This window comes from Cucumis sativus, chromosome 4 (genome assembly GCF_000004075.3).
Source record: "Cucumis sativus cultivar 9930 chromosome 4, Cucumber_9930_V3, whole genome shotgun sequence".
Lineage (NCBI taxonomy): Eukaryota > Viridiplantae > Streptophyta > Magnoliopsida > Cucurbitales > Cucurbitaceae > Cucumis > Cucumis sativus.
In genome coordinates, this window is record NC_026658.2 from 13,721,753 (window position 1) to 13,735,255 (window position 13,503).

The 13,503-nt window shown below is 30.8% G+C and overlaps 2 protein-coding genes across 2 annotated transcripts; both read right to left on the reverse strand.

The window, feature by feature from the left end:
- Nucleotides 1-391: 391 nt before the first annotated feature.
- LOC101213438 (E3 ubiquitin-protein ligase SINAT2-like) lies at nucleotides 392-3,597 on the reverse strand. The gene is made up of 4 exons (XM_031884304.1): nucleotides 3,028-3,597; nucleotides 1,674-1,956; nucleotides 946-1,332; nucleotides 392-840 (listed from the first exon to the last, which is right to left on the reverse strand). The coding sequence occupies exons 2-4, from the start codon at nucleotides 1,944-1,946 to the stop codon at nucleotides 520-522; spliced, it is 981 nt and encodes a 326-aa protein (XP_031740164.1). The 5' UTR covers nucleotides 1,947-1,956; nucleotides 3,028-3,597; the 3' UTR covers nucleotides 392-519.
- Nucleotides 3,598-6,067: 2,470 nt separating this feature from the next.
- PEROXIDASE (peroxidase 2-like) lies at nucleotides 6,068-7,804 on the reverse strand. Its single transcript, NM_001280612.1, is given in 4 exon segments — nucleotides 6,068-6,705; nucleotides 7,027-7,195; nucleotides 7,296-7,484; nucleotides 7,587-7,804. Coding segments are annotated over 4 exon segments (969 nt in total). The 5' UTR covers nucleotides 7,797-7,804; the 3' UTR covers nucleotides 6,068-6,304.
- Nucleotides 7,805-13,503: the final 5,699 nt, after the last annotated feature.

Consider the following 13,503-nt stretch of genomic DNA (forward strand, 5'->3'; position numbering starts at 1 on the left):
TTACTTAACCTAATAACCCTAAATTTAACTAAAATTTATCACAATTTAATTTAAGATTATTTACAAAGTTTAATCAACTTTCAAAATTTATGATACATAAATTGTTAAGACTATCTAACAAATGTTATCTTTCAACAACATAAAAGGAAGAGAAGGTGAAGAACCAAAAAGGTAAAAACTTCAATAGCCTTAACTGTTAAAGTTGTCCAACACCTTTTTGTATTCTTCTAAGTTCTATGCATAATATGCTGAGTTGTTTTACATTTAGCATTGCATTACTATGAAAATGGGTTGGCATTCTTGTTAGTTTTATTTCTATCATTCTATTTTAATAATTAGATAAAAATAAATAAACTATAGAGAAAAGAAAATGAAGCAGAAAATGTAGAGGTGATGAAGAAATAAGAGGTTCTAAAAAAAGGCTGAATTGTAGGAGGGCCGAGGCATGTACAAAGGTCACAATGTCACAACATATTGTACAAGTTTTGAGTTTGATAGATGAATATTCATTTGTTGTTGTCACCTCACTCTCCATATTCGTCCTGTAACCTTTAACTTCAGTTCCATCCCCTCGTTTCCAGAGCAAAATAATGCCAATTTCCTCTGAATAATTAGTCCATCATGACTGTCTCGAACCTTCCGATGGCTGTCGCGAATACTTCTTGGAATACCTTGCCAGATGAGTTTTCTTCCATTTCCACCAACTTCAAGACTGTATGAGAACTGTTTTGCCTCGCTGTCGTCACCCATGAACCGGAGGAATGCCATGTAAACAGGTGCTGTTCCTAGGCGAAATGCTTCAAAGTGCAAACAGAATTGTCGTCCAAAGCAGTTGAAAACCTGAATTGGATCAATTGAGAAATCAGGAGGATGTTCATTACATGGAATTGCTTCTTCTTTGCTTTCATTATTCCTAAGAATCTGAAATAAAGAGAGACATCTTACAGTTAGCATCCATGTGGCATTTTCAACTTCTTGGGGATTGGATTTGACATATCTATGACTGAAGGAACATCCATCATGCATATCCACCTCGTGATCATCCTTGAGATGCATGACAAGGGATGGAATGTCACCAGTTACATGACATTCACCTCCAGCGTAAGGGCAGTTGTACGGCCGGTATTTACAATTCTTCTCGTGTTTAAGCTTGCTGTAGTATGGGAACATGTCAATGCAACCTAGGTTTTGGTACACACAAGGGAGCTCAAGGGACTCGGCCACCTTTTCCAGTGCTAGGCACCTTATGTTCCCAAGCTCATGCCGACAGGTAGGGCAGCAATTCTGAACCCTTGCCTTGCAGCTTGAACAAAGAGTGTGGCCATTTGCACACTGAACCGTAAAATTACGTTAGCTGTTATGCATTGGAGTTACCTCAAATGTAATAACTCAATCATAATGCAAATCAACGCTTAAACAAAATTCCTAGCCTTCCATTTGAACAGAAAGTGAAGTTATATAGAGTCCTTTTGATACTTGGTCCGAAAGCTATTTCCGGGGACAAAAGAGTGACTCAATAATCCATTAGGGTTCTAGGCCTTCAACCAAATTAAATGCGTCAGTGTTCTATTTATTGGATGAATTTATTTATCTATGAAACGTTTTTTTTTTCAGAATAATCAATGAGCAAAGCGTTATATGTTTTGAAAGTCATCACAATAAGAATACGATACCTGGTAAATTGGAGGATGCATTAAATTCATGCAAACAGTACAATCAAGTAGCTCGTGTACATCATTACGACTCCTAGCAAAGCCACCAGTTGAAGCTTTCCTGAAAGTGACACCTTTGAACTCAGGACGAGAAGTTGCTGGTTGAGAATCTATCGATGTAAGGCGCAACTCGGTCACTTCTTTGCAGAAGCTGGCTGCAGAAGAAGCATGTTCTTCCCTTGACTTGGGTTGCTGATACATCCCCTTCTCTCTGAATTCTATTATGGTACTCATACAATCATCTCTGAGATTTAATTAAAAAAGAAGAAGTGTCATTGCTAGAGGGACTTGTTTGAAGAACTCATAATTGGTTCCGTAGAAACTTATGATAAGCAAGCATCTCAAAACTTGTTCCCTGGACCAATCAATTTAGTAGGATGATCATTTCAGCTATGTGGATTCCATTTAAACTTCACACTCAATGATATTTATTTTCAAATGTGCAATGCAAATAGGATAATAATAGAAAAAACATTCAAAACATGGATCTCCTAAATCACAAATCAAGGACAATAACTGTGTGCATTTATTACATACCAAAATGAATTTCACATCCAGTAATCAAGAGCAATGAGAAGCAAGATGCAATTTGAAAGCATTGCATGCGCAAGAAGTAAAATCAATTAAGTTTTGGATCATTAAATCCTTCTTTTATAATAACATACCATAGACAGAACAGAACCTGTTGGAAACGGAAGCTACGAGGAAGAATCTTCAACGTTCTTTAAATTGAAAACTCATGTATGCATTAAAATTTACAACAACACATGACAGTTACAATCGGATGGAATCATTGTTTGCTTGCACAACAGAAAAAGTGCGTTTAAGAGTGAGAAAATAAAAGCTATATCATTAATTGGCACAAGTACAAGCAGCAAGAAAACAAAACCCAACAGAAGCACCAATTTTTTTTCCTTTCTCTTTTCCTCTTTACTGAGTTTGGCATCTGTGCTGCGATAAGAATCTATAAACAGAAAAGTAAAATACAAGAAAACCAAAAGAAAACAACCTATAATCTATTAATAGAACGAGTATTAAATCATCTCTGTTTAAAACTAGAAGCCAGCATTTTTCTCATCCAAACCACTTCAGTTAAGAATCAAAAAGAAAAACAACAGACAAATTCACCATCGTTTCAAAATCATCGAACAGGCATAAACATAACCAGAATGCAGCACAGTGATAAACAATGTATAGAAAGAAAATATACAAGAACTACGAAATCAAACAAAAGCCAAGAGAAAATTTGAACACCCAATTGAATAATCAACAGTAGAGTAACATAAAGCATCAGTAAGCAAAGAAATCAACATACCCAGATGGAAAAAATTGAAGGGTACGAGAGTGATCGACCAGAAAACAGCAGGGGAAGGTGGAGATGGCGAAAAAATGAGGTTAACGCCGCTGAACAACCCAATAATTGCAGAAATGGTTGGCCCCAAAAGGAAATGGAAAGAGAAAGAAGAAGGAATGGGCGTGTGTCGGGTTTAGATTGGAACAACAAAAGGGTTAAGAGTCAAAGAAATGGTAGAGCTTAGCTTGGCAGCCCATTCAAAATGGATCGACCGGTGAGTGTGATTGTTGTTGGTTGAGCTGAATTAAAGAAATGGGTTAAAGCATTTTGAAATGGAAAATGAAAAATCCATTTCAAAATGAGGGAATGCTGCGCTGCACCTCGTCGTTATTAGGAAAAGGGAACAGAACACAGTATTGGGTTTTGCAAAGGCCGAGGCTAAGAAGCTGACATTGCCCGCACGCAACGTCTCCAAAATTTCATAGCATTAACTCTCTCTCTCTCTCTACTTTATCTCTCTTTTTCAAATTTAACTTTCACTGTTCAAAAACTTGTTGTCTTTTTTCTTCTTCATACTTCATCAATCTATCTGTAAATCCATTAAAAGGCTACATCTATAAGTCTCTTATAGAACATTTTACCAAAATGAAAACGTTCTTAGTTGATGTTATTATTGGAGCTGACCATTTTAAGAGACATAACTCATCAAAACTTTGGCTATGAAAAAGGACCACACCCCCATGTTCTTAGGTTCACCAATTCATCACCACAATATGCCTTTCCTTTATTTGTTTATTTATTCATTTCTACTTTTACACTTTTAGTTTTGTTCTCTCTTTTTGTTGCTACTTTCAAAATAAATTAAGTATATATAAACACATGCATCCAACATAAACCTTCCTTTTAAAAGTCTAAAATAATAGCATAAATAGTATAACCATCAAATAATTACATCTCTTAACACAAAAATTGATAAAATATTAGTCCACTATTTCACGCACTTCTTTCGATTTTCTCAAATTAAAAGCTATCAATGATAGTTGCTATCAGCGAAGGTTCTTTTCTACTAACTGTTATCGATAAACATCAGTGGTATCTGCAATCAATAAATATCAATAGTAACTACTATAACCGATACCTTTCAATTTAAAAAGTGTATTAATAATTATTATCGTTAATAACGTCTATCAATGATGGAAATTAAACGAATGTATTGAAAAACAAACTTGAAATTATATATATAGAAAAACTATAAGTTAGATCGGTCAATATTTACTATATTTATAGAGATTTTTGAAGTTGTGTTATATTTTAAAGAATTTCTTTTCCAAATTATACTATTTATTATAATTTGTACTAATTATGTTTCATTCTCTCTATCACTTATATTAAAAAGAAAAGAATAAATTAAAAAAGAAGGATTATTTTTAAAAATAACAAAATAAATTAAAATATTTATATGCTATAGTAAAATTTTAATAGAACATACTAATGAGTATCAACGATAGAATTTGCTATACGTATATTTGTCAAATTTTTTATTTTTAAAAATTCTCTAATAAAAACTTTACATTAGATAATTTAGTGAAATAAATTAAAAATCGATGCCTAAACCACCCTATCGTTTTTACTTTAATTTTGATGCCATAAAAAAGTATTTTATTCTCTATGAAATGAAAAAGAAACAAAAACTTTTTCTTGGCATTTAAAAGAAAGTTAAGAATCTTATTCTTTGAAGTGTGTGAAGATCATCATCCATTTATCTATCACATATCATTATTCTTAATTTGAAGTAAAACTTACGGTTTACGATATTATATTTATCGCAACATACAAATATATAATAAATTTTTTCGATGTAATTATTAATTTTTATATAACTTAATTTAGGATATTTATATTTTAATGATCGTTGATGATTCGAAAGATATCATATGGTTTATGTCATGTGGCGAAGATGAGAAAGATCGTATAGTCATTTCCAACTTTGTTTATACCTTCGTATTATATTCCTCTATCATATTTTGGTTAATTAGAGGCATGGGTAGTTTATGTAATTAAAATTTCAACTTATTCATCAATATTTATTTGAGATTATGACTCTTCATCACCATTTTGACTCTAATTAATTAAGTGTACCACATTAATTAATTATGTGGGAATGCTACTTAGTTTTCAAATTATCCTATTTACATATATATAACATATAATATATGGTCAATTCTTTGTTATGATTTCTTCGTGTTTACATAAATTAAGATCATTTTATCATTTTATTAATTTCTTCTGCTTTCACATAACATGACTTTATATATATATATATATTCTTCGTATGGTTAAGATTCATTAATTCTATTTTTGTTTTTCTCATTCAACGTTTATGTATTTCTGTTTAAAGAAGCCAAAATTTTAAATATTATTGTATGTATGGTGACTAAGTCACACAATGATTACAACGAAGAAAAAATGAAGAGAGTTGATGAGTTTTTATAATTAATTATGTGAATACGAAAAATTCCATGGGGTTTTAATTAATTTGGTTTAGTCTTTTATGCATTAATAATTTCTTCAATCGGAATTAACTACACGATGTGTATTTAATAATTAGTATACAAAACTTTTAGTCTTTTTTTAAATAATATAATAAAATGGCTAAGCTAATAGAATTGATTAATTAGTAACTTAATTAAATATCCACACATTTTAATGTTTAACTTTGTATATTTAATTTATTTATAACCAGTGTTTGAATTCCCATTTTAAGTTCTATTATTCCATCAACTTTTATCATATGCTTTTGTTAAATTGATTGTCTATGAACTTTCTATTTTTTAAAGTAATATTTTTAGTTATAAGGATAAATGTATGAACCAAATATAATTGATTAAGATAGGATTATTTAAACTCGAAATTTTTCTAAGGTGCTAGAAGTTATGTGTTTTAGTTGTTAAAGATAGAAGTTGTGGTTTTGGATGAAGTAAAGAGAAAAGAAAAGTAATTATTTGATGTGAGATATTGAGATATATAGTTTGATGTGATAATAATTAGACGTTATAACAAACACAAAAAGAAAATCACATTTGTATTCTTTTCTCCAAAAACTAAATGAGATATGGACTCTCTCCCAATTATTCAACTCTCTATTCTTACTTTGAGTTTGACCATATAATATATGATAATATGACGTGGCCAACTCATACACACACACACATATAACAACAATACACTTTCATTTGGTGTATATATGGAATCATTAATTAAGTATATATGATGAGACGTGGTCGGTTTGATTATTATCTTAATTGAGTCTTCTACAATTGGTTCTGATTTCTCCGGTGGTTCCAGTCTTAGGGTCGAGATTTCCCATCCTGATCATTGATTGAGCGAAGGCGTCAGCAAATGCGCTCTCGCTGCTGGCTAAGCTGTTGACAGTAGCGATAGTTGAAGCTCCTGGAGTGGAGAACAGAACTTGGTCACTTCTCAAAAGCCCTTGGTTGTTCTGAAGGTTTGTGTAGTAGTTTCTATCGAATGTGTTTGGCGTCGTCGGGTCCAAATCCACGAATGTGCCTGACCCTGATTGACAAGTTTGGTTCAACTGACTCGCGTATGTCGAGTCTATGGGTGAGTCATCTGCGTTTGGATTATTGTTTAGGCGTCCGCTGAAAAACATGCATCTTGAACGCCCGAATGTGTGTGCACCTGCAAAGTGTATACCATAAAAATATTTAATCATTTGTACGTAAAACTAATTTTGTATATGTATCTTACTAGATTATTTATTCATAATTTGACATATGACAAACTCAAATACGTGTACTGCATGTTAAAAGATGCATGAAACACGTCCTTTTTAATTAAATAAACTCAAAGAGAGGGTTTAACAATTGAGATAAAAAGGTGATATATATGCATGTGTGAAAAATATTTAACGTTATATCTTGGTTGTCGTTCAATTCATATTTAATTACCACATGACAAATAATATATTTTTATACCATACGAGCTATCAATATTGATTACCTGATAGAGCAACGAGATCGGTATTATCGTTAAGACCAACATCTCTGAATATACCTTGGATGTTGGAGAGACTCTCAAAAGGACTTGGGAGCCTATCCCTGGCTCCTTGCAAATTTGCTGTTCTACTGTCTCTTCTTCCCAATTGAACCGTCCAACCCTGTCCTGATGCCTACAAAATTATTCAACACATATATATGTGCTTAATTAGCTTGTGTTATTAAATGAATTAATTAACCTAAAATGGTAATTAGGTTGGAATAGTTAGGTACCAAGGTGACTGCGTCTCTAGAACCAAGGGCTAGAATGTCAGCACATGAAACGACTCCTGGACAAACATTCTCAACTGCGGTTTTGATGTCATTAACAATATTGAAACCCGTGATGCCTCCGTTTCCAGGTGCACCCAACTCACTCGTTATACCATCTTGGTCCTCGAGTAGCACCGACCCATCACAACCCTGCAAATATACAACAATAATTATTTGATTACATCATAATCCTTTCAACTTACAAACTCTTTTAATTAAAATGTCAGCAAAGAGAGTAAGACAGCAACTTACGTCGACGAAACAATCGTGAAAATGGAGACGGATGATTTTGGCACCGGCTCTATCGTCACTTTGAAGAGCTTGCTGCATAACACCATGCACAATGCTTGATACGTTAGGACATGTAGTGTCATAGAAGGTGGAGCTAAGCTGAGATCTCACAGACACAGCCATCATCAAACACAGTACCAAAGAAACAATAACTTTAGAAGAAGCCGCCATTATTACAAACTTATGTGTTATAATAATTAAGCTTTAATTAATACTTTAAGTTGTGAGGGAAAGTATAAACAGAGGCATGTCCTTTTATAGAGATGAAGAAGGTGGTGAGGCTGAGCTCTGCTACGTACCACAAGACAAATCCAAACGTTGAAAATAAGCCAACCCTTTTACTTTTCAAAACACAACTCAATAGAAAATTTCAGATTTGCATGGATTTTCCCCACTTTGAATTTTCTTCCCTCCTTTTCTTAATCTAATTATTATTGGGAATATATATAAAAACAAACACTGCACATAACATGGGGAGGAATTATTCAATTTTGGAGAATCAAAGTTTATCATTTCTTCCTCATTTCTCCTATTATTAAACATACTTTGGGTTTGTTGAATTGACTTCTTTAGAATCAAAAGCTAATTAGCGACTAAATCTTTGATTAATTATTAGCGAAGTTAACTAAAAAAAAAATGCTATCTCTATCAAAAGTTGAATTATGTATATTGTAAACATTATTATGGTAATTCAAATGATTTACGCCATGGAATTCCAAGCAGAAGACACCAAATTAAATGAATTTCATTACTTTTCAACATGTTTTAATTAGCTAATTATAATTAAAGGGCAATTTGCTTGGTGTTTCTTTTTTCTTTTCTTAAAATAATCTATTAAAAGAAAAGGTAATTAGTTCTTACATGGCTGCTAGTTATATATCCAACATGACCTTAATTATAATTTGATTCCTTTTCATTGATGGGTTGAAATTTAGAAAACTTGTTCATCAGAATTATCGGATTTTTAGGAGATTTTTCGGTTATATAAATTATAAATGGTTTAATTAATTAATATATAATTGGGTTTGAAGGAAGGCATCATAAAAATTAAAAAGTCAAAAATTAATGATTGATTAATTAAGATGGAGAATTATATAAAGAACCCAATGGTTAGTAAAGAGAATAATTGGGGGTGTGGTAATGTATTCCACTCTAATTTTACTAAGTTTGGTTAATTAAACATATTTAAAATAAATAAATGTAAAAGTCTATGAGGCTGCATTTCACGTCAAATCTTCAAGATGACAGCTCAAACTAATTTGGAATTTTGTTGAAAGAAAATAAAATAATCAATATATATATATATTAGATAATATGTTATTCGTGTCCGTTTTGATAAGTGAGAGACAGTACTCTTAGCCACGCTCTCACCAATACTTAATCTCGTATTTCTCCCAAAAGTATAGAATTGCAAAAATAGTAAAATTTATTGACGATAGACGTTGTCACTTATTATAAGTTATTGGTATGTTAGTAATAAACTTCAAGAACCAAATCTAAACTTTGTCATATCTACGCATTCTTTTGATAAAAGAAATACAACAAGACATTTTTTTAATCAAACAATTAACTGTTTGTGACGTTCAAACTAAAAAACTTCTATTTCTTTTTCTTTTAGAACAACGCTTAGTTGTGGTTGAGCTCATGCATCCCTTCAATTGTGATTGAAGAAAAAACATATAACTCACAAAAGAAAAGTTCATTAGGATTAAACAATCAATGTAATTGTAAACTGCATAAAAATTGATTCAACGAATAAGCTGTTGCAATTAGTCAGAGGAGATGGCTATAAAGTGACATATTCATGTTCTTGTATGGCTCTAAGATATAAACCAAAGAGTCACCTAAGAGTTATAAACCCTACCATTCTTGGTTTGAGGGAAATAGACATTTGATTTTTCTTTACAACAGTGATTGACACAAACACTTCAAACAATAGTGATTGATATATATATATATATTATATATATATATATAATTTAAAAATAAAATTCTCCAAACCGCTAATTTGGACTAAGAAATTGAAGTATCTTTTGAGTTTACATCAAAAAGGCTTTTCTAGAATTGTAATCCACGTGATTGGTGGGCTAAATGGATAGATATATGGGACCCTTTTTCTCTCTATTATTGCTTTCTCCCTTCTCCATTACATACTTAACCCAATATCCTAAATTTGTACATAAATTAACTCCTTCCATCCGATTTAATTTGATACCAGTTTTGAAATTTGTGATTGTGAATTCTAATTGCATTTAATATTCTTTCTTAAAATCAATTACAATATCCACAACAAATATTTATAATTATAATTTTAAATATAACGTACTTGTAAGAATTTTAGCTACATGCATGTAGATAAAAATTTATTAGTTAAATGTCAATTAATGTCTAGGTTGATATAAGAATGTTTACGTTTTATTTTTTAGGTTTGATATTGAATCAAGTACGGATGATATAATAATGTTTTGTTTAGCTTCTCATGTAGGTAAATTTACGAGTAATTGGATAAGTTTTTTCTCTAAAAAGTAATAATTAATATTGCTAGTGACCATTATTTTATATATGGGTATAGTGCCCTTAGCCTAATGATTTTTGGAGAATTATTTGAGGTTAGGGTATAATATAAGTTATTGGTGTGGTGGTGGTATAGTTGGTGTAATTTTATTTACCTATAAATATTTGTAATGTTTTCACTTAAATGTGAAACATTTAGTTTTTCTCATTTTTTTGTTATCATTTCAATTTCAATTTATTGTTTTTGTTTTTTTGTTTTTAAAATTTTATTCATTAAAATAAAAAACTAACTTGATTTTCTTTTTGTTTTTAAAAAATAAATTTTATTTTTTTGAAAGTCTTTCTTTTTCATTTTCAATTTTCTTTCTTAATTTTAAAGTTTGAAAAAGGAAAAAAGTGAATCTTTCTTTTTAAGAATTAATTTTAAAAAAGAGAAAACGAAAATCAAATAGATTATATTAAACGAAATCTTAATTTTTGATTAAAGCACCAAATCAAAATGAAACCTTATGTTAAAATGAACTTACACGTTCGAATAATTTAAAATGACCAAAATAAGAAAGAGAAAAAAACATATAATTTAATTAGTTGTACACGTTCTACTAGCAACCTTGAAATTAAAAGTTCGATTCTACCATAGTCATATCTTGTATGGTAAAATAGTTGATCAATCATGAAAAAGTTTCTTTTATATAGTTGTTGATTTCATTATCATTTATAATTGAAAGGAAGACTTGACTTGTAAAACAAGAAAAATTTGAACATCGGTATGGTACTCCACAATGCCTATGGACTACAATGCATAAGTACAGTAATATGTCTCATTCATCAAATGAGGAGAGTGAGTTTCGACCTCATCCTTGGAATAGAGGTTTGGGGATCGGGCATGGCAGTTTAGGCCTAGGTCAACACATATATCTCCATGTTGCATAAAGAGAACAAACACATTTTTTCTTCTAATGCACATTCATCTGTCTTTTTGTTTTCTCTGTGTTCATCGTTTTCATACTTGAAAGAAAATTTGAGGTGTTTTATTACTTTTTGGTATATCCGAAATAAAATTAACCCAATCATTAAAATCTACCCTTATGCATCAAATTACAAAATGATTAATAATTAGTAACAAATATTCTTTTCATGTACTGCAAAGATGGGAATTAATAAGACTGGAAGCGGTTGTGTGAAAAGCAGTACTGGAGAGAGAACAAAATAACCAAAAGCCATACAACCTTCAGTCCTCATCCATAAGAAAAAGAGTCAAGTATTTATGTAAATAATATCAAATGATCAAAGGTGTATTTTCAACTAGACTGGGTATGTTGAGTGTATATATGTATACACACTCAACAATTATCCATATCAACCTTCAACTAGACAACTAAACAGTGAGATATGAGACTCATTTGTTGTCTACTTAGTCAACCCTATCCACCTACCATGTTTTCAGAATGTTGTAGCAAACTGAACGGATAATTTCGTATTGTTCTCCTGTGCACATAAAATATCTTCTAGCTCTGATAGAAGTGGAGTTAATAATTAGCACTTCATTTGTTTCTTAATTGTAGTTGTATAAGTATGACAGAATTCCACCACCGAAGGCAACTGCACCGTTTAAGAGATCACATTCGAAGTCCTTTCTGCATAAATATCACACAAACTTATATTGAAAAACTCGATCCCGATCGAAGCACCCAAAGCAAACGAACAAGATATAAAGGTGAATAAGAAATGGGTAAAGATCAAGCAGGTGTGTGGGTCCAATAAATGGGGGGATTCGTCAAACAAATTAATTTATGCATGGGATTTGACATTTTAACTAATGACTCTAACACTCTACCATTCCCTCTTTTCTTTGGGAATCTTCATCATCATTAAATTTTATTTTATCCATAAACCAAACAAATTAACATGATTGACCAGAGACGCAGTCAAGAGAACGGTTAGCAGATTTGTGTAATTACTCCTGCATTAAATTTTCTACACCAACATTATTATTATTATTATTTTCTAAGTTCATCATTAATCAATGTTCATTCACAACACTATCCAATAAGACTTGTGACAGTGAGATATTGCTATTTTTCTTTTATTTTCTACATTAAAAATTGGACTCTTTCTATTTATTTTAGTTCAACCGTTATGAATTATGAGTTACGAATATCTAACTATAGACGATACTTTAAATTGATTAGCTTATTACACGTGTGATACATGTAAGTTTCATAATTTTATTTCAATATATACATTGGTTTTCTTCAAAAAAAAAATTTATTTACATATAATGTTCACTTGATATTATATCATCAAACCTACAAATGAAAAAATACATCACTAATAACAATTACTTTTATCACAATCCGATTTAGAGGGACTCATTAATGAGTATGTAGATTTATCTCTTAAACAACCAACGATCTTATTATATCATTTATCTTTATAATTAAGATTTTGAGGTTTCGTTATGTTTTTAGATGTGATATTCTCATATATATATGCCCTTAAGATATAGTACTTTTGTAGGTTCAACAATTTAGATATTTGTTTGAACCTCATGGGATCTAAGATCGGATTAGGTATTGATGAAACATGTGATTTTCCATCTTAAAATTATCGATTGATAATAGGATTAGAACAAAAATTAGTTAGATATAAAAGAAACAAAAAAAAAAAAAAAAACAAATAGTGAACTTAAAAAGAGAACATGTGCAAAGAAACATGTAACACACTAAAACTTGGTTATAGTTTCTCATAATTTAAAAATAGAAAGATGAAGGAACACTTAAACATTGCAAGCCATGGCACTGGCTTGAAATTATCATCCCCTCATGATTTTAAAATTAGAAGTGTGCAAAAATTGGATTGCTACACCTCATGAATGGCAGTGTATTTTAATTAAAATATAATGTTGCTTTTTTCCATTTCAATTTTCTGTTGAAATAAATGAAAGGAGAAAATGAAAACTTCAAACATTAGAGATTGAAATAATTGAAACCTACTACTAGAGAATAATTAAGACGTGTAGCCTAGAGAAATTTAAACTTACTTCATGTACTAATAACCCTAATCAATAGGTAATCTCAACCCAACCATAAATATGATAAGAGATTATTCTAAGCAAATAATTTTGTACCTTTAGATGAAAGAGAGAAGTTAAAAAGTAGTTAAAATTTGTATTAGTAGTTATTAAGAAGAGGTTAATTGTAGGCCGTGAACATCACGTACGTACTAAAATCATCAAGTTGACCAATTTAATCAAAGTCACTTGAGTAGTGTACGTACAATTATCAAGTTGACCAATTTAATCAAAGTCACTTGAGTAGTTTGGAAATTATGTTTGTTAAATATACAAAATCAACATTGTTCG

Bases quoted from the DNA above. Each gene is read 5' to 3' on its own strand.
- LOC101213438 (XM_031884304.1), bottom strand. From the start codon at position 1,946: ATGAGTACCATAATAGAATTCAGAGAGAAGGGGATGTATCAGCAACCC. The intron at 1,333-1,673 runs GTATCGTATTCT...TTTACGGTTCAG, and splicing joins TGCATCCTCCAATTTACCAG to TGTGCAAATGGCCACACTCT. The intron at 841-945 runs GTAAGATGTCTC...GATCCAATTCAG, and splicing joins ATGCCACATGGATGCTAACT to GTTTTCAACTGCTTTGGACG.